This window comes from Carcharodon carcharias, chromosome 7, assembly GCF_017639515.1.
Source record: "Carcharodon carcharias isolate sCarCar2 chromosome 7, sCarCar2.pri, whole genome shotgun sequence".
NCBI lineage: Eukaryota > Metazoa > Chordata > Chondrichthyes > Lamniformes > Lamnidae > Carcharodon > Carcharodon carcharias.
This window is the reverse complement of record NC_054473.1, coordinates 146058858-146081262: the sequence shown is the minus strand read 5'-3', so window position 1 is coordinate 146081262 and position 22405 is coordinate 146058858. Positions and strand designations below refer to the sequence as shown.

At 42.1% G+C, this 22405-nt stretch overlaps 1 protein-coding gene across 5 annotated transcripts in view; it reads left to right on the top strand.

Annotated features, from left to right (window-relative positions):
• The window catches only part of phkb (phosphorylase kinase, beta), a 290351-nt gene that overhangs the window by 145741 nt on the left and 122205 nt on the right, over positions 1–22405 (top strand). For all 5 annotated transcript variants that reach the window (XM_041192251.1, XM_041192249.1, XM_041192250.1 and 2 more), the window contains 2 exons: positions 16201–16359; positions 20534–20628. In XM_041192251.1, the coding sequence (XP_041048185.1) occupies positions 16201–16359; positions 20534–20628 (254 nt within the window). The remainder of the gene's footprint in view (positions 1–16200; positions 16360–20533; positions 20629–22405) is intronic.

The window sequence follows — 22405 nt, the reverse complement described above, 5'->3', positions numbered from 1 at the left end:
AACATGTGCTGAATTCTGTACAGTTTTCTATTTGTTGCAAATGTGCATACACTAGAAGCTATTTTGAAACTGCCCAAAATAATGTCATATTAAAAGTTTTCCTACAACTAGTGAAGAAAGCAAACTTTCATCTAGTCAGATGAATTGAAAGTCACCGTAATTTTCTTTTACAAACATGAAGCCCAATGTGTGTTACAGAGTGCTTTTATGATTGCCTAATAAAAGAGTTTAATTCCTTACTTTGTTGTAGAAATCTACCTCAATATCTAAATTGTAGCATGGGGCAAAAAAATCAAGGGAAACTGAATGTTACATTCAATAATACTGTTCGATTCAAGTCAGTATCTGAGAAGCGAGTGGGTTAAAACCACTATTATGTAATTCAGCTCTTCTTTTTGTGCAGTTTATGATCTCTACACTATTTCTTGATCATTCTTTTAGTGATGTTATTCTCAATGATGCACTCCCATTTCACCAGGGAAAGGGCCTAAACAACCAGTCCTCCACTGTGGTTGCCAGATTTCCAATCATGCTTAAATTTAGCTTGCTGAGAAAATTATGACATCTAAGAAGTTGATCTGACAGTGCTGTGTTCCAGCTCATTTATGCTAGGTCATTAGTATGTCTGGTTTCAAGGAGAGCTCCCAGCAGTGTTTCTTGTGTAATAACTTCACTTTGGATGAAAAGAATCCAGCTACTGACTCATATAAAACAATTAATACAGTACATTGTAATTCTGTTAAACATGGCAGATTCATTATTTATTGGTAAACTGGCTTAAAGCCATGGTGATGTTTTTCACTTGATGAAGGGCCAAAACTATATGGAGAGGACATCTCTCTGTAACTGTTGCACCCTGCTACTTGCAACAAGGAGAATTCAGCTAAAAGTGGTGATTCATCTATAATTTTGCACCAGAAAATTGAACTTAGAATCTAAAACTCACCTTTATAAAAGATTCAAATTTATCTTCATGTCGACTAAAACTGAACAGATTTTTTATCATGCAAGTAACTATATTACTTATCCAAAATAATGATGAATTAATTCCAGCGTCTGTTCTTTGCCCCAAAGATTTGAGATTTAGTTTCAAGTGCAAAAACCTGCTATGGTACAATCTGGAAACTCCTAGCTAGTACAGCAACAAAAATAGAATTTGAACCCAAGTGTTTAATTTATTGGAAAAACAATAGAGAGTGATATTGATTCATTATAATTCCTCCCATCTGTCTGCTTCATGCTTATCGTAATGTTTCTTGCTATGTCTCAGATCCCACCTTGTGCTTTAGCCCATTATACTTCTTTTTCAACTTTGAATCTAACTTCCCTCCCTCATTTCCATATTGTTTTTCTCTTTTAATAATACTGCTGCTTCCTGCACTTGATCTCACAAAGAAAAATATTCAAGGTTGATTGCAGTCTATAGAGCTCTATCATCTGTTCTAACATTTAGCAACTTGAAAGTTACAAATGATGGTGATAGACTGCTTTAAATTCCACAAAGGAAGCTGGGATGCTGCACTTACCAAGATGATTCATTGTAAGAGCAAAAGCAGGGGAGCAACATTATTTTATAGTGTCAACTAAAATGAATAAATGGAAACATGACGGACTAAGGACGATCTGAGCTACATGTGGAACTTGCAGAACAAGAAAAATGGCTACCTGTCAGGAAAGTAGGTCACACACTCAACCCCCTGCAAACAACGTGTGTTATTGCATTGTATATATACTATTCCTTTGAAAATGAAGGGAGGGAAAACATGATTCCTTTTGTGATGTACATTATCTAATTAGCCTGATAGAACTGATTAAGATATTTGAGCAACCAATTCATCCTGCCTTTAGGAAAAGTACTTTCAAGTTAAATCCCATTTCAGAAATATTTTGAGTAATGAATGAAATAATATATTTAACATAATGCCGACAACTTCATGTAGACCCAGTTTGTGTCACCAGAAAACATTCAATTATGGGGTTACTCAGTGAGTGGCTATGACAAATCAGTGGACTGGATTTCCCAGCTCTCTGGAGATGGGCTGGCCTTTGATGATGTCTCACATTGGAGGCAACCTCTTCCTGCAGCATCAATCACAGCCACCTCTATTGGCGGCACTCAGACCCCTCTGATTGGCAAACAGCTCTGGGAGGCAGGCTATCATCCTCAATTGGATGTGGTCCCAGCAGCGGCCTCTTAATGTGGGAAACTGTGAGATTGCCAATCTTGGCAGGAAGGAAAGAAAAGCTGAGTATTCTTTAAATGGAGGGAGACTGCAGAATGCTGCAGTACAGAGGCATCTGGGTGTCCTTGTACATGAATTACTGAAAGTTAGCATGCAGGTACAGCATGAAATTAGGAAGGCAAATGGAATGTTGACCTTTATTGAAAGGGGGATGGAGTATAAGAGTAGGGAAGTCTTGCTACAACCATACAGGGCATTAGTGAGACCATACCTGGAGTATCATGTCCAGTTTTGGCCTCCTTATTTAGGGAAGGATATACTTGCATTGGAAGCAGTTCAAAGAAGGTTCACCAGGCTGATTTCTGGGATGAAGGGGTTGCCTTATGAGGAAAGGTTGAGGAGGTTGGGGCTATATTCATTGAGGTTTAGAAGAATGAGAAGTGTTCTCATTGAAACATATAAGACTCTGAGGGGGCTTGACAGGGTAGATGCTGAGAGGATGTTTCCTCTTGAGGCAGAATCTAAAACTAGGGGACATAGTTTAAAAATAAGGGCTGTCACATTTAAGGTAGAGAGAAGAGGAATTTCTTCACTCATGCGGTTGTTCATCTTTGGAATTCTGTTCCACAGAGAACAGTGGAGACTGGGTCATTGAATATATCCAAGGCTAAGCTAAACAGATTATTGATTGACAAAGGAGTAAAGGGCTCGGGGGCACGGGGAGGAAAGTGGAGTTAAGGTTGCGATCAGATCAGCCATGATCTTGTTGAAAGACAATGCAGGCTGAATGGCCTACTCCTGTTCCTATTACTTATGATCTTATTACAGAAACATGGGGCAGGCTTTTCTTTCCGAGGTTAGGAAACTGACCTTGAGACCACATCCAGGCCCCAACCCTGCCCAGGGGCAGGGAGTGGGACATCAGGAGTTTGAGTTCCAGCCTAGGATTTTTGCAAAGGCAGGCTGCTTATTTTCTGGAAGGCAAGTTGGACGGCCAGTTAGCAACCACAGGTGCAAGAATGCAGATGGCTGTTGTAGTGTGGGTCCCATTTAATCACTGTTTGCAAGAGAAAATGCAGGCACCAAGGATCAAAGAAGAGAGGCAGAGGCCTGGGACCTGGGCAGTGCTGGCACTTGATTTTCTGATGTTTGAGGTCCTTCTGAATACAATGATGGCAGGAAGGGGCGGAGGGTTGCTCTTTCTGGAGAATGGAAGCAGAAAGTCACCCTCCCAAGCAAAGCTAACATGGCTGCAAGTGGCTGACACTTTCAGCAGCAGAAGTATGCTGCTTAGGAACTGGATCCAGTGCCAGAAAAGGTGCAGTGACCTTCTTCTCTCTGGTAAGATGAGTGCAATGCCAATCACCACTGGTGACAGATTTCTGGGTAGTCAACATGACGCCAGATATGTGAGCTTCCATTTTTTGATGGTAAAACTGGAAAAAAGGGAAGAAGTGGTGAAGGGAAGCAAGTGTCATTGAAAGGGGACAGTGAAAACTCTGAGAGAGATCTGCATCTTTCATTGGCAGTCAGAGAGTACTTATTCAAGAATGTGTCTTCAATGGAAATGTTCTCACAAGCAGCTCAAAGTCAGTCCCAGACTATCCATCCTCCAGTGTTAGAAGAGCTCAGCTCAAATGTGCTTTGATCAAATGATGCCTGTTGATGATGGCATCCCAGGCGTTGTGCATCAGGCCGTGCCACCTCCTTATACAGCTGAGGCACCTCTGCCTTTTGCATTGCTCTCCTCCTCCTCCACCTCCTGCTTTTCCTCTTCCTCAGAAGCGCTGTTTCATTCCAGGGCCTCACCCTCTTCAAGCTCAACACCTCTCTGACGGGCCATGTTATGGAGAGTGCAGCAGAACACCACAAGGCATGAGACATTTGCAGAGTGTACTGCAGAGTGCCACTTGAGCAGTCCAGGCACTAAAACCATAGCTGCAGAAGCCCAATTTTGAAAAGGCAGGAAGAATGCATAGGAAATGAGGAGATGGCTGAAAGGTTAAACAGATATTTTGTGATTGTCATCAAAGTAGAAGACAAAATTGCATTGCAGATGTTGAGTATAACCAAAGGGGTAATGAGATCGAGGAAAGTTAATATCAGCAGAGAAAAATAACACTCTTAAGGGGCTAAAAACCAGCAAATTCCGAGGACCTGGTAGCCTTTATCCAAAAGAGGTTCTAAAAGAGATAGCTGCAGAGATAGTGGATGGACTGGTTATGATGCCATGAATTTAGGGGTCATCTGATTCAGGAACCTTTCAACTGAGCCCCTCTGACCCAGCGTGAAGGGCGTGAAATGGAACACATTCTGAGCTGGCCATGCCACCACCTCCGTTGAAGACACAGCCTGGTACATGTAAGCTCTTACTGCCAATGAAAGGTGCAGATCTACCAGGAGATTTTGCTGTAACCATTGAAGAACACCTCATACCTCTTCCTGTCCTGCCATCACACATGTGGCTTCAAGTGTCACTATTAACACTGTACTTAGAAAGGAGAACAGTGCATACATACAGTAAGGTAACACCCCTGTGATCCACTCAGTGCTCTGCGTGACGTGGGAGCCTCCGCGCTCGGTCACTTTTACGTGGCGTTCCACTTGTGGCCTCGGAGGAGGTGGAGGCAGCCTGCTCACTTGTCTTAGCTTGCAGCTGAGATGTATGTGGTGGTCGTCCTTGTTGTGGAGGTGTCTGTGGGGGCATCTTCAGAGACTGCTACACTTCCACCGTTACAGGGACAGCCTCCATCACCTGGGCCCTGCTGCACAGATGTTCCTTATGTCAGAGAGGCTAAGAAGGCTGTAGATGATTATGGCTCCCTGTGTGGGGTGGCACCCTTATCCTCCTCAGTGACATTCTCAGCCTTTGGCTGGTGCTCCAGATGGCTGGAGGGGAACACCAGCTGGAGCACAACTAGCATCTCCTTCAAACATCTCTGCTTGACCAGTGCCACTTGACTGCTGCATGCATTCTGTGTACACCAGTGTGCAGTTCCAACATGTGCTGCCGCATACAGCTTTCCCAAAGGTTGGTCGTTTTTTCCGTGGATGAACTCATGCCCTCAAATCCCTGAGCCATGGTGAAGTACATGAACTGAATGGACTCTTCCATTCTCAGTCCCTGTACCTCGCACTGCATCTGGGAACTCTGATATCTGGGAGGAATCTGCTGCGGTTGGTCTAGGTAGAAACTCCTTTCCAGTGATATCTGAGACCTTGCATCTGTGCCCAGCTCAGCATGGCTGTGTCTCTTCACTATCCTCTGAGGGGTCTGCCCACAGCTGCCTCTGCATTTGGCACCTCCTCCTGCACTCTAGTGACATGCTACTCACCCAGTGCAACCCCTATTTAAACGTGCGTGAGGTGAGTGTACTTGAACTAGGGGCTGGTACACTTGTAAAATGGAACTGTGCTACTTCTAAGCTTGGCTGGTCATCTTGGTCCGGTGATGGTGAGGGAGAAGGTCTCCATGGGTGAACATGAGAGTTAGCCTTGCAGAGCAGAAGTCTCTGCTGTGCTGAGGATTCACAATGCAGTTAAGTGTTTGGCATGAAGTCGAATGGAGTGGAGTGAAATGCACCCCCTTAATGAGTACATAGCTCTTTGTAATCACCATTTCCAACATGAGTGTCAATTTTGAAATAACTGACTTCTTTGTGGTCTATGAAGCTGGCTATTTCCATCACTTCTGCCTCCATTGATGTGATGATATGAAGGTGGGGTACCCCTGTACTCATTTGAGCCCTCTTTTGGGCATTATGTGCCTGTTTCTGCTGTAAGGACAAAAAGACAGAGATAAGGCTCTGTTGCCAGTGGCAACTTCTTCAATTCATTGGAGGTATGTGTAGCAGTGGTGAGAGGTCCTTAGCAGCTCTATGGCTGTAAGCCATTCTGTGGGTTGGTAAGTGGCCTGTGCATACACTCTTCCCATGTTCAGGCGCAGCATATGCCCTGAGGCTCCTCAGCTTGTGTGTGTGCTGAAGGGTGAATGCCCAGAAACCTCCAATGAGGGTTGGAGTTAACACTCACCTTGCCTGAGCATATCAGGTTATTAAACCTATTCCTGCACTAGATTCAAGTTCTTCTGACCACATTTCTGCCTGGATGAGTGCAGCTCCAACAACACTCAAGAAGCCTGACACACCCAGGACAAAGTAGCCCGCTTGATTGGCACCCCTTTCACAAACATTCACTCCCTCCACGACCAACGAACAGTGGCAGCCGTGTGTACCATGTACAAGATGCACTAAAGAAACTCATCAAGGCCCCTTAGGCAGCACCTTCCAAACCCATGACCTCTACCTGAAAGTTCCGCTCCAAGCTACTCACCATCATGACTTGGAAATATATTGTCATTCCTTCCCTGTCACAGGGTCAAAACCCTGGAACTCCCTCCTTAACAGCACTGTGGGTGTACCTACACCACAACTGCTGAGGTTCAAGAAGGCAACTCACCACCACCTTCTCAAGAGCAATTAGGCCAGTGATGCCCACATCCCATAAATGAATTTTTAAAAGATTCAAGTTCTGACTGTACTGATGCCCATCCATGCCTGTTTGGTCTGGCAGAGTGGCCTCCTCCTGCCACCTCTGGGAAGAGGACCTCCTTCCTCCCCATCATTGCCTCCAGCATCACCTCCAGGTTTGCTCCTGAAAATCAAAGTGCTGCCCTGCCCCGGGTTCCAAGCCTCTGGCTCTCCTGAGACATTGTGGAAATGAAGATTTCCTTGATTCTTCACTATACACATAGCAGTGAAACAGCAGTGTTATGAAAACCAAGCTTACCTTGATGTTGAGAGCGAGGTCAGGAACTTCAACTTCCGACGGGCCTTGGAGCTGCACAGACCAGGAGCAGGCTGCACATACGCAGATCAGTATTTTTACGTTCTTTTACGTAGGCATAGCGTGCCTGTGCCAGAAGAAAAAAGGTGTGCTAACCGGGAGCAGAGCATCATGTAAAGTTAGTGTGCCAGGCAGGGTCTCAAAATAAGAGAGAGAACAGCGACAGGAAGAGGTCCAGTTCAATTGAAAATGGAGGAACAGAGAAACAGTTTCCAAATAGGCAAAGGGCTGTGGTGAAGAAGGCTCAAGGGAAGTCTTGGCCGTCGAAGAAGGCTCAGAAGAAGCCCTGGAGATCCATGATGGCAGTCGAAGGTAGGTGACTCCATGCTGTGGGCCGTTGTGCAAAGGTACCACATTGGAGTGGTGGTGTTCTCTTTGGTGCAGCCGAAGATCTGAAGTTGTGTTTGTGAGCTGGTACTTGAGTGCGTATTCACAAATCCAGAGGAATGGAATCTCAAGAGAAGAGGTTGAAACCCTGCCAAGTGGGTAGACATTGATGCCGCTCAGATTGAGGTGACTCTTGGAGAGAATTCCAAGGTTAGATCTTCAAAGGTGAAGACCGGAATCCCTCGTGAGAGAGATAAAGTTTCAGTGAGAATGATCGACTCAGTATTACTGAAGTCTGGATGTGTTGTTGAGAAATCCATGGATTCTGTCTTGGTCGCATCTGCCACTTATTGTGTAGTTTGGTGTGTTCCAGTACAGTTTGTCTCTTAATGCACATGTACCTCATATTAACTCCGAATGTTGGAATATAAAGTTGTAAATCGTTTTATCTTTCTGGCTTTATGTAGTAAGGGTTATTTTTGTTTATTCACTGAATGAGTGTATTAAATCTCAAACTTTGTCTCCTTCAAACAAAGTTTTATTGGTCACTGGTATTAGTAAGGTGAGTATTGGTGAGGTGAGAGTGACTGTCCTTGACATCAAGGCAGCATTCGACAGAGTATGACATCAAGGACCCCAGCAAAACTGGAGTGAATGGGAATCAGGGGAAAACTCTCCACTGATTGGAGCCATACCTAGCACAATGGAAGATGGTTGTGGTAGTTGGAAGTCAGTCATCTCAGCTCCAGGGCCTCACTGCAGGAGTTCTCAGGGTAGTGTCCTCAGCCCAACCATCTTCTGCTGCTTCATCAATGACCCTCCTTCCATCATAAGGTCAGAAGTGGGGATGTTCGCTGATGATTACACAATGTTCAGCACCATTCACAACTCCTCAGGTACTGAAGTTGTCCATGTCCAAATGCAGCAAGACCTGGACAATACCCAGGCTTGGGCCGACAAGTGGCAAGTAACATTCACACCATACCAGTGTCTCCAACAAGAGGGAATCCAGCCATTGCCCCTTGATGTTCAATGGCATTATCATCACTGAATTCCCCACTATCAACATCCTGGGGGTTGCCATTGACCACAAACTGAACCGGACTAGCCATATAAATACTGTGGCTATAAGAGCAGGCCGAGGCTAGGAATGGTGCAACGAGTAACTCACCTCCTGACTCCCCAAAGCCTGTCCACCATCTACAAGGCACAAGTCAGGAGTGTGATGGAATACTCCCCACTTGCCTGGATGAGTGCATCTCCTACAACACTCAAGAAACTTGACACTGCCCAGGACAAAGCAGCCTGCGTGATGGGCACCACATCCACAAACATTCACTCCCTCCACCACTGACGCACATTAGTAGCAGTGTGTACCATCTACAAGATGCACTGCAGGAGTTCATCAAGGCTCCTTCGACAGCACCTTCCAAACCCACAGCCACTACCATCTAGAAGGACAAGGGAAGCAGATAGATGGGAACACCACCACCTGGAAGTTCCCCTCCAAATCACTCACCATCCTGACTTGGAAATATATTGCCATTCCTTCACTGTCACTGGGTCAAAATCCTGGAACTCCCTTCCAAACAGCACTGTGGGTGTACCTACACCACATGGACTGCAGCGATTCAAGAAGGCAGCTCACCCACCACCTTCTCAAGGGCAACTAGAGATGGGCAATAAATGCTGGCCCAGCCAATGAAGCCCACATCCCGTGAGCAAATGAAAAAAAAAAACTAGATCTTACCAATAACCTGGGGGTCTGGCCTAGGATCATGACAGCAACCACAATAATGTCTGTCATGGTGAGTTTAAATCAGGCACAGATAAGTTGGACTGCCTCCGTTCCTGCCAATAATAGGTTGCCCAAACCATCTCCATTGAAATTAAGTGGTCGTCCACATGAAACTTGGTGGGGTCCATTTCTGTTTCCTAAACCCCATCCTGGGGGTGAGTTCAGAACTTAAAATCAATACGGGCTTCCGTTTCCCATTCCAGAGTGAAAATCCTGCCCTTGGAATCCATTATTAGGGAAGTCTTAACGATGCACTTAGGAAATCATAGTATAACCAGACTAAGTCAACATGGTTTTACGAAAGGGAAATAGTGTTTGACAAATTTACTTGAGTTGCTTGAGCTTATAATTGGTAGGATAGATAAAGGGGGACTAGTAGATGTATGTAATTGGATTTCGAAAAGGCATTCAATAAGGTGCCATATAAAATGTAACAACACAAGCTAAGTACTCATGAGTTGGAGATAATATATTAACATGGATGGAAGATTGGTTAAGGGACAGGAAGCAGAGAGTAAGGATAAATGGGTCATTTTCAAATTGGCAGAACGTAACTAGTGGATTGCTGCAAGGATCAGAACTGGGACCTCAACTATTTACAATGTACATTAATGATGTAGACAAAGAGACCAAGAGTAATGTACCTAAGTTTACTGATGATACAAAATTAGGTAGGAATGTAAACCATGACGAGGACACAAAAAGGCTGCAAAGAGCTATAAACAGGCTAAGTGAGTGGGCAATAAGGTGGCAGATGGAGTACAATGGGGAAGTTTGTGGTTATTCACTTTGGTAATAAGAATATTTTTTAAAGTCATAAAACTTTTAAATGTTGATGTTCAGAGAGACTTGGTGTACTGTACAAGAAATGCAGAGAGTTAGCATGCAGATACAGTCAGGAATTAGAAAGGCAAATGTTGGTTTTTATTGCAAAGAAATTGGAGTACAAGAATAAGGAAGTCTTGCTACAGCAATATTGGGCTTTGGTGAGACCACACTTGGGGCACTATGCATAGTTTTGGTCTCCAGATCTAAAGAAGGATTTCCTTGCCTTGGAGGTGATACAGCAAAGGTTCACTAGATGGTTACATGGATTAGGGAGTTGTACTAGGATGAGAGGCTGAATAAATTGGTCCTATTCTCGTAAATTTAGAAGAATGAGAGATAATCTCATTGATTCAGAATGGGCTCGATGGGATGGACACTCAGGGGTTGTTTTCCCTGGATGAGGAATTTAGAACATGGATACAGCCTCAGGATAAGGGATGATGAGATGAAATGCCTTCACATGGAGGGTTATGAATCTTTTGAGTTGTCTACCCCTGAGCATTGTGGATGTTCCATTGTTGAGTATATTTCAGGACTGAGATCTATAGATTTTTGGCCTCTCAGGAAATCAGGGGATACGGGAAGTGAGCAGGAAAGTGGAGTTGAGGTAGAAGATCAGCCGTGATCATATTGAATAGGGGAACAGGTTTTGGTGGGGGGGGGGTGCCAAAAGGTCTACTCCTAATCCTATTTCTTACATCCTTATGCAACTACTTCTTTTTCACTCCTTGCCTGTCTATCCAATCTAACCATGAAAGTAGAACCTGGAAGTGAATCCCACTGCCTTAAAACTCTGCGAAGAAGTTTCTGCTGCCCCTGTTGTAAATTTCTTCCATTGAATCTTGTATCTATGGAACTTCACTCTTGATCCTTCAACTACTGGAAACATTCTACTTCTGTTTACTTTGTCCAATCCTATTATAATTTAAAAACTTCTCTTATGTTCTCCCACAATTTGCATTGTTGTTCCAGTGCAAATCAAACAACTTTTCAAGTCTTTTCTAGTATTTGTATTTTTTCATACCAGACAACATCCTAGTAAATCTGCATTGTACCCTTTTAAAGACTCAAAATCCTTCCCGTAGTATGGAGTCCAACATTATTCACAGTACCCTAATTGTGGTCTGAATATGGTTTTACATAGACTCATCATTACCTCTTAGTGTGAATATCTTGCATTATAGCTTGCCAACAAATCAGCCCTGTGTGTTTAAATTTTTACATTTGAATGTCAAGAAATGGACATTTTACATGTAGAACGGTCTACAGGGAACAGTATAATGTCTTGTCTGCTGCAAGACACTAATAAAATTAATCTCAAATAATGTGAAATGAGCATGCAGCATTTGATAGATGTGAACATATATAAATTCTGCAAAATCATTTGAATCCAAGGAAAAGGAAATTTGTATTCTACGTCAATGTTTGATCAGGTTGCCATCTGCTTTGTTAAACAGCTTTCAAATAATACTGTGCAAGAACATTTCTTCCATTGTAGCTTACAAAAAACAGAATTTATTGAACAGATTTGTGCATTTGGATTACAAACTCATGAAAAAATGTCATGGATAAGTTTCAGGGGCTAGGTATTGCAAAATACACCTAGTAATTTGAAAGCGGTCAAATTGTGCTTGTATTAAATCACAATGTGATGGGGAAAGTGAAATATAGTTCATATAGTTAATGGATTTGTAATCTCTTGTAAAACTCTAACCCTTATATAACATCAAAATTTGCAACAGTGACCAAACAATACTTCAGCAATATCTTAATCTATTTAAGCTGTTAACTCTAATAACAACTACTAATATAGATAGTAATGCTATATACTGATAGTAAAAGGTCCAGCCCCACAAGTTCTAAGTCTCTTTTTCTTAGGTGTCCAGCTCCTGTATCACATCACTTCAATCACATGGCCTACTACACCCAAAATATAATAATGATGCATTTTACTTTTAAATTAAATAATGGTCTAATAATTTGAAAAAGTATTTGGAGTAACTTGCAAGCTATTATTCAGTCTTTGCATTCAGATGGCATTCACAAACAGCTCTCTGAAACAAAGATTCCCTGCTTTGAGTAATGACTTCATCTGAATATAACTAAATTACAGTTTTGTAGCTCAGCCCAGGGATCTGTTCTGTATGTATTTACAAAGAATCTTTCCCTTTATTTTACATAAAACATTATGTTGAATAAAAGCTGTAAATATGAATATTCCTTAATTTTCACTTTGCAAGTTAGCAGACTTCTCACTCCGATTAACACCTCCTTCATCCTATGGTTCTCTGTCAGAATACCAACTATGGTGAGGTGAAGGTATCTTGAAAGTCACGGACCTATTAGAAACTTTCTTTTCTGCTACTGCAGGGAAAATTAGAATTTTAAGAACAAGCAGATATAAAGTATATTTTACAAAGTAGCAGTCCTGGTGTAGCTTTATATAACATTCTGTTGCTCTAATTTAGTGGTTCTCAAACTGGGGTCCATGGACTTTTGGTAACCCATAGAGACTATCAGAGAGCCCAAGAAATACAGTAAAATGAAAGGGACTCATTACTGGTGGTGCCCCAGTGGTAGAAATTCTACAATACCAGGCAATGGGTCAGCGATATTCTAGTACAGGCAGGCCGGTAAACAGCAGAGGTTGGAAGAGGGTTACACTTGCAACATTGGCAGTGTTTCCAACAGGAGCCATCAAGCCTTTTGCGGCTCCAGGAAGTGCAGGAAGGTCATGCAGTGATGTATACAACAGATATGTTGCTGAACCTATCAGGTTATATTTTATCTGAAGAAAAAATAAGAGTTTTCACATCATCAATCACACCAATGTTCGGTATTTTGTACAACTCTGGGAAAATTTCATGTAAGTTCCTTTAACGGGATACTAATGAACTTAACATTCAGAAATGTACGTGTGCAAGGAATTTATGTTGTTATAATTTAGATGGGGAGATTGCTAATCCATTTGAAAACTCTTTCAACTAAAAATGTTTGAGAATCCCTGTTGTAATTCTTCAGTTTTGGCACAATCTCTTGACAGGAGTTTCGATTGTGTTTTGCTATTGCAGCTGATTGCTTCCTCACTGGGTGTCCTTATATTTTTATGCTCTTGTGTTGTGCAACTCTTTGACCCAGTTGATGCTATGCATAAATAATTTTGCCCTCTGCACATTTACCCCAGATTGAATTCAATACGTTACTTGACTTCTAATTCTGATTCTCTGGCCTTGGCACATTAGTCTCAGCAGCCGCATTCACTCTGTATACCATACAATATGGTAGTTCCCTGTGTTCCTGTGTCAACACTGCACTAAGATTATTCAATGCTCCCGAACACTTAGAATACCCTCCATTGCTTCTAGTGGCCAGCTGCACCCAATATCTTAGCCTCCCTAATGTTTTTGAACCTCAGTAACCCCTCTGAGAGCAACTACAACCCTTCTTCATGAATATTTGCAAACCTCAAGTTCCGGTCTTACCAAACGATCCAACGCACCATTCGTCCAATGGCTGTTCACAGGGTCCAACTGCCTTCTTTTCACTCCCTCAAGTTGTTTGAATGATAAGACCGCAGTTTTTTCTGGATGTTAGCCGCTGCAAGCACTCCATCCCCCTTCTCCTATCCTCTGCTGCTGGTGTCATGTCAATCAGAGACCCACGTCTGACATCCTCCCTTCTAACTTTAGCTCCGTTTTATCTCTTGCCTGCATATGTTTCAGGGGTGGGGGGATTTAGTTACAAAGTTAGGTTGGAAAAGCTGGTGTTCTTCGAGCAAACCTTTGGATTGAGGGGAATTTTGATGGAGGAATGCAAGATATAACAAGCTTAGATATGGTAGACAAGGAAAAACTCTTCCCATTAGCTGATGGCAAATGACTAAGGTGTGCAGGTTTAAGATTTGGGGCAAGAGATGCAGCAGGAATGTGAGGAAGAACTTTTTTATGCAGAGTGTGGTAATAACTTGGAACTGGCAGTGAAAACAATCAATAATTTCAAAAGGAAATTGAATAAGCACTTGAAGGAATTAAACTTGGAGGGCTACGGATCCGCATGGGGAGCGGAACCGACTGGATTGCTCTGCGGGGAGCCAGCATGGACTCGATGGGCCAAATGGTCTTCTTCTATGATGTAAATGACTCGCTAACTTTATGTTCCTGTAAATCTCAGAAATCCACCAGCCCCCACCTCCAATTTGGATACCTACCTTTAACCCATTACTTGTTTATTTCTATCTTGCTATGTGCTTTTGAAAAAAGTAGGCGATAGAAATTAAGTACACAAATTAAAGCACATATGAAAGAATACAGAGAAAGGTTTTGAGACATACAAAAGAAAAGAGTTACAAGAAGCAGAGGCTTTTAGAAATAGTAAAGAAAAGATCTAGAGACAAGTGAACACAGAAGCCACAACAAGTAAATTCTGTCAGAGCCATAGAGAAAGGGGGGAAAAAATCTGAAAGACAAAACAGATAGTCAGAGGGACTATCTTGGAGGGGGCAAGAAAGAGAGTGACAGTTACAGGAAGTGAAACAATTTTCATTTTAGTTCATGAGCAATTTTACACGAGATGAACCAATTTTATTTTTAATGAGTGTATTTCAGCCATTCACAGCAGTTAGTCTCTAATGTACTTTATCTTGGAGACACATTGCACTTTTATCGTGTGCTGACATAATGTTCCTGTTTTTATCAAGATGGAATAAGAGTACCATCAACAAAATAAATTTGCAGGGATGTTTTTGCTATTGAAGGAACGTCATCGAGTGTCAGTTTCTTATGAGAGTGGAATATTTCAAGAAACTTAAATTCAGTACAGGCAACTGGTTTAGGGAGATTGTTCTAAGTCAATGATTTCAAACTATCACTCTGATTGACTTTACATATTATATGTATCATAATCATGCATTCTGCTGTGGCATATTGCTTCGTTCTGTTTCTTCATTAATTAATTTGTAAATAAAGATCAAAGTAACTTAGCAACAACAACTTACATGCATATAGTGTCTTTTATGTAGTAAAGTGTCCAAGGCACTTCACAGGAGCGCATAAACTAATAAAGTCTGGTTTGGTAGATGATACTTCTGCTTTCCATTTGTAGGGGGAACCTAGAACTAGGGGGCACAGTTTCACAATAAGGGACCTCCCATTTAAGTTGGGTGATGAGGAGGAATTTCTTCTCTCAGAGGGTCGTTAGCGTTTGGAATTCTCTCCAACAGCGAGCAGTGGAGGCTGAGAGATTGATTATGTTCGAAGCTGAGTTAGATAGATTTTTGATTGACAAGGGAGTAAAGGGTTATGGGGGACAGGCAGGAAATTGGAATTAAGGCCACTTAGATCAATCATGATCTGGTGGAGCAGGCTGCTCCCATTTCTTATATTCTTTCAAATTAGTAGAAGTAGTGAGAATCTTGAGTAAATTCCAGTCTGCAGTATAATTGCAAAATATCGCTGACAAAAAAAGGCATGCTATCAAAGCTTTTGTCTTGCACTCATCAGGGCATACACAAGAATACCAAATTACAGAAGGAACAACAATTTGTCTAGGCAGTTTACCTTTTCAATTAAACTGAAGGTTGGAGGGCACTGAATCCTGGTGCATTCCCCATGGCATGTCTCAACCAATCAGAGTCAACCTTCCCTTTGAGAATTTAAACAAAAGCTTTGGGATAACTGTTCCCCTATGCGTTCTCCATGGCAGCACCAATCAGAGTCCACTTGCCAACCAATCGGCATCCTGTTTCTCATGCAGTCCTGATGGGTGCAGGATGAAAAGCTTTGACAGCATGTCGCTTTTTCAGCATAACTCAGTTCTATACTGCCAAGTGACTAATTGAAAAATATATTAACTGTCCATCTTGTCAATTGTAATCATGCTATATTACAGGTCATAATCTAAAACGTATTCCAGATAATAAATTAAGATAAGAAAAGTTAAAGAGCTGTATTTGAAACACTAAATTGTAATAGTTATCAGTGTTATTTTATGTTAAAATGCAATTGTAAATTCTATACAATTGAAATTAACTTGGTTAGCTGAATAACAAAAGAAGTATGAAAATGAATTTACATCTTCCCTTCACACCCCCACCACCTGACAGATTCTTAAAAATTTGACTACTTTATATTGTACATGTAGGTAAGGTTGTTTTTCAGTTTGGGATATTAATGAGTTTTGTGATATATTTGCTTAACCTGTTTCTATTCCTTAACCCTACAGGTTTTGCCATTGTACCAAAGTACTATTATGTGCCGGCCGATTTTATTGAATTAGAAAGGGCAACACCTGGCAGCCTAAAGCGTTTTCCTAGCAACTCTGGACGTGATGGAAACCTTTTCTTATGGGGACAGGCCTTATATATAATTGCAAAGCTTCTTGGTAAGTAAAATAATTTTATTAACTAAAGCAATTAAATTAGAAGCCAGCAGCAACAACTGTATTTATGCAGCTTCTTTAATGTGGAAATAAAGTCCCAAGATGATTCACAGGAGCATAAGGAAAACTTAACACAACCAAAGCAGCAGCAGCGATTAGAAAGGATATTAAAAAGCTTAGTGCAAGAGGAGTACTGGTAAGGAGGGTCTTATAAGGAGGAGAGGGAGGTAGAAGAGTTTGTGGAGGGAATTCCACAATACCTGACCTAGGTAACTAAAAATATAACTTTCCATTAATAGAGCAAAAGGTGGGGATATACAAGAGGCCAGCGACAGAAGAATGGAGAATATGGCAGGGGTGTGGTACCACTGATTTATGTTTTGAAGAAAGATGGTGTTAAGACCATATCCAGTTTTAAACACAAGGATAAGAATCTCAAATTTGAGATACAGTGGTATACAGAGCCAATATAAGTCAGCAAGAACAGGAGTAATGAGTGAACAAGACTTGGTATAGGACAGAATTCAGCCAGCAGAGTTTTGAATGAATTCAAGATCACAAAGAATGGTGGATTAGAGGTGGGAAAGGAGAGCATCAGGATAACCAAGGCTAGAGGCGACAGAGGTGTTGAGGTGGGGACAGGCAACAGTAATGTGCAATTGGAGTGTGTGGTTTTTGTGATGGAGAGGTTGTGGAGTTGAAAACTCAGCTCAAAATGACGCCGATGCTGAGGTTGCAAACATTGTTGTTCAGCCTGAGTGAGCCACTGATAGTGGAATGGAGTCAGAGATGGCTGAGAAGAAAAGGCTTTGATCTTTCCAGTGTTTAGCTAGAGAAAATAATGGCTGATCCAAAACTGAATGTTGGACAATCAGTCAGATAGTAGAAGCAGTGGATGGTTTGGGTGAGGTCATAGAGAGAGAGAGCTAGGGTCATCAGTGTACATATAGAACGTGATCCTATGTTTCTGGATGATGTTACCAAGGGGCAGTAAGTAGATGAGAAAAAAGCTAAAGGTGGATCTTTGAGGAGTTTTGAGATGATTTTGTGGGGGTGGGTTCAACATGTTCTGCTATGATCTTAAATGTAAGCAGACAATGGGGGTGTGGTAGATTTTATCAAAGGCTGTGCTGGTTCCAAGAGGACAAAGAGGGATAACGCACCACAGTCACAGAAGATGCAATTGTGTCTTTCATCAAGGCTGTTGTGTTGACCATTATATTTTTTTATTATTCATTCACGGGATGTGGGCTGGGCCAGCAATTATTGTCTATCTCTAGTTGCTCTTGAGAAGGTGGCAATGAGCTGCCTTCTTGAACCGCTGCAGCCCTGTGCTGTAGGTGCACCCACAGTGCTGTTAGGATGGGAGTTCCAGGATTTTGACCCAGCGACAGTGAAGGAACAGCGATATATTTCCAAGTCAGGATGATGAGTGACTGGGAGGGAAACTTCCATGTGGTGGTGTCCCCATCTATCTGCTGCCCTTGTCCTTCTAGAGTTAGTTGTTGTGGGTTTCGAAGGTGCTGTTGAAGGAGCCTTGGTGAATTCCTGCAGTGCATCTTGTAGATGGTACACACTGCTGCTACTGTGCATCAGTGGTGGAGGGAGTGAATGTTTATGGATGTGGTGCCAATCAAGCAGGCTGCTTTGTCTTGGATGGTGTCAAGCTTGTTGAGTGTTCTGGGAGCTGCAGTCATTCAGGCAAGTGGTAAGTATTCCATTACACTCCAAACTTGTGCCTTGTAGATGGTGGACAGGCTTCGGGGGGTCAGGAGGTGAGTTACTCGTCGCAGAACTCCTAGCCTCTGACCTGTTCTTGTAGCCACAGTATTTATAAGGCTGGTCCTATTCTGTTTCTGGTCAATAGTAACCCCCAAGATGTTCATAGGGGGCTCCTTGGTGCCACACTCGGTCAAATGCTGCCTTGATGTTGAGGGCATTCGCTCTCACCTCATCTCAGGAGTTCAGCTCTTTTGTCTATCTTTGAACCAAGGCTATAATGAGGTCAGGAGCTGAGTGGCCCTGGCTGAACCCAAATCTGGTGTCAGTGAGTAGGTTATTGCAAAGCAAGTGCCACTTGACAGCACTATTGATGACCCCTTCTATTACTTTACTGACGACGGAGAGTAGACTGATGGGGCGATAATTGGCCTGGTTGGATTTGTCCTGCTTTCTGTGTACAGGAAATACGTGGGCAATTTTCCACATGGCCGGGTAGATGCCAGTGTTGTAGCTGTACTGGAACAGCTTGGCTAGGAGCGCAGCAAGTTCTGGAGCACAAGTCTTTAGTACTATTGCCAAAATGCTATCAGGGCCCGTAGCCTTTGCACTATCGAGTGCCTTCAGCCATTTCTTGATATCATGTGGAGTGAATGGAATTGGCTGAAGGCATCTGTGATGCTGGGGAGAGGCCGAGATGGATCATCCACTCGGCGCTTCTGGCTCAAGATTGTAGCAAATGCTTCGGCATTATCTTTTGTACTAATGTGCTGGGATCCCCATCATTGATAATGGGGATACTTCTGCAGCCTCCTCCTGTAGTGAATTGTTCAGTTGTCCACCATTCACGACTGGATGTGGCAGGATTGCAGAGCTTAGATCTGATCTGTTGGTTTTGGGATTGCTTAGCTCTATCACCTGCTGCTTATGCTGTTTGGCATGCAAGTAGTCCTGTGTGATAGCTTCACCAGGTTGACAACTCATGTTTAGGTATGCCTGGTGCTGCTCCTGGCATGACCTCCTGCACTCTTCATTGAACCAGGGTTGATCCCCTGGCTTGATGGTAATGCTAGAGTGGGGATATGCCGGGCCATGAGGTTACAGATTATGTTTGAGTACAAATTCTGCTGCTGCTGATGGCCCACAGCACCTCATGGATGCCCCGTGTTGAGTTGCTAGATCTGTTTGAAATCTATTTCATTTAGCACAATGGTAGTGCCTCATAACATGATGGAGGGTATCCTCAATGTGAAGGCGGGACTCGAATTCAGTAAAAAATCTGGAATTAAATAGTCTAATGATGGCCATGAAACCATTGTCAATTGATGTAAAAACTCACCTGGTTCACGAATGTCCTTTAGGGAAGGAAATCTGCTGTCCTTACCTGGTCTGGCCTACATGTGACTCCAGACCCACAACAATGTGGTTAACTCTTAAATGCCCTCTGAAATGGCCTAACAAGCCACTCAGTTCTCAAAGGCAAATAGGGATGGGCAATAAATGCTGACCTTGCCAACGAAGCCCACATCCCACGAACAAATAAAAAAAAGATTTAGTCATTTTTATGAAAGCAAAATACTGGATGCTGGAAATCTGAAATAAAACAGAAAATGCTGGCAATACTCAGCAAGTGGGCAGCATCTGTGGAGAAAGAAAAAGAGTTAACATTTCAGGTAGATAATGACCTTCCATCATTCATTCTGATGAAAGGGCCATTGACCTGAAATGTTAACTCTATTTATATTTATTCTCTCCACAAAATCTGCCAAACCTGGTTGAGTGTTTCCAGCTTTCTCTGTATTGTTTTTATGTTGGTCTAAAAAGGAATTGACTTTTTGAAAAATTCCAATGATGAGTGTTAAGAACTTAAACTGACCTGAAACCATTGGTAATTAATGTGAATTTTATCATTTTTGCAACTATGCTTTTAATAATAACAAATGCACACCACATGCTGGACAGCTTTGCTGTGAAATGCACTATCCAATAAGAAACTGGAAAACATAGGCTTAGATGGTGCAGAGTTCAAAACCACAGTCAGTGTTATATAATTTATTTCACCCAGGGAAACAGTATGTGCAGTGTAGGTGGTATTCTCTCTCCTGTAGAATAAAGAGGGGAATTATCAATCACATTTGCCACTCTTGGTTATTATCTAGTGAAACTACTGGAAAGTGCGTGTGCGATGTCACACAAGGATATGATTAGAATTGGCTGTGGTGCCCACCGTAGCCAATTAATTTGTTAATTCTCATTGTCTGGTCTCATGTTAGTGACCACTTATAGTGTCACTTATACCCAATAATATTTCCAAACGTCCACAAATATGTTCTGTGGCAAAGGTTGGGTATTTTCAAAGCAATAAATCAATCGATGATTTCACGGATTAGTATGATATAATATTCTAGCTAAATTTTAGTTAACGTCCAACTATTTTCTTATGTTTTATCCATCATAGTGGACGAACTGATCAGCCCTTTGGATTTGGACCCTGCTAGGCGTTATGTTCCTCCAAAAGAACAGAGAAATATCAGCATGAGGTATTCAAACCAGGTTAGTTTTAAAGTCAATTGAGCCATTTTTAAAATTAATCCAACTGAAAAGCTGGAAAAAAAAATGAAATCTAAAATGGTAAGATTTGAAAAACCCTTGAGCTTTCTACAACATAGTGTTTTGGCCGTAACTATACTACTGCTATTGTGTTTTATAGTTTGGTGAAATGGCATATTAAAGACACTTGTTAAATTGTAGTTAATGTAACTGTGAGAAAATTACTAGGTGCTTTGTATCCAGGGTTATTTTATTTCAGCTAACTAGTTAAATGGCTTATGTGAATAAATTTGCTTATGGAATGCATATGGTACTCATTTGATCATATTGTATGTTATGGGAGACATAAAATATTTATATAATTGTGGCTAAATAATGGACAATCTCTCTTGGAGACCACAGTAAACTTGTTATTGACAGACAGGCACAGTGAGTTAAAAATGTCTTGAGAGTGTCATGCTGAACTGGAAGTTTTACAGTGAAGTAAAAGAAAGCGTGAGCTTGCATTTATATGTGGCTTTCACAGTCTTGTAGTGTTCCAAAGTGCTTGACAGCCAATTAAGTACTTTCTGTAGTCACTGTTGTAATGTTGGAAACAGAGCAGCCAATTTGTGCACAGCAAGCTCCAACAAAGGTAATGACTTGATAGCCTGTTTTATGATGTTGTCTGAGGGAGAACATCCCTCCTCTTCGAATAGTGCCATGCAATTTTTTGCGTACACCTGAAATGGCAGATGGGGCCTCAATATAATGTCTCCTCTGAAAGACAGTGCCTCTAATAGTGCAGTGGAAGCTCCTTAAGTACTACAATAAAATGTTAGGCCAGATTCTGTGCTCAAGCCTCTGGAATGTTTCTTGACTCCATAACCTTGACTCAGGCAAGAGTTCCAGCACTGAGCTACAGCTGATAGCTTTCTGAAAACCCTGTTGTTTAAAGCTACTTGTTTGAGGATTTTCTGAACTGAATCTGGAATATTGTATTACCTTCTAACTATATTCATATATACTATGAGCAAGTATACTTTCTAATTTGGAAACATCTGATGTGCAAATGACTTTTTGTTACAAGTTTAGGGTCATGCCTCCAATAATCTTCTGAATGCAGCAGTACCAATCAGTCCTGGGTGAGTGTCTTATGTTTAGGGATTTGTCAATGCTGCCCAGTTCCTAGCCAAAAAGTACGATAATCCAGCGTACACCAATCATCCACCCTTGCATATCCATATCTTTCACATATGGTCCTATGTGTGCCTCGCCAGTCTTTTTGAAGGTAAACCAGAAAAACATGTATAAAGATGAGGCCAGTCACAAATTGTAACCTCAGAGCAGGACAAGGGCCACATTACCAGCGGTTGCAAAGCTGACCATAGCAATGAGCTATTGATATCTGAGTCCTTCCAGTCTGGAGCTAGAAATATTTGCAACATCTTGCAGTTTACCGCCCACTGTTGTGTAAGGGAGTTTACTAAGGCTCTCTATTCAACAGGCGCTAACTACTTTTCATCTTTTCATTCACTCTTTCCAAAGACCAGCAGATGGAGAGAGCAGATATCTTTACTAGAATTGCAGAATTCCCCACAGTGCAGATGCCATCAACTGTGCATAAATCGCTTTGCAGGTGTTGTACGTCAACTTTGCCATATACATGTGTGACCATACACACAAATAGCAGGTCATTGCCCGGTATTCTGACAGTTGTCCCTGATGGCCCAGAGATGCTCCATGTTGACCTCCAAGGCCATCTGCAGCTTCCCCCACTGAAAGTCAGAAGCCTTCCACC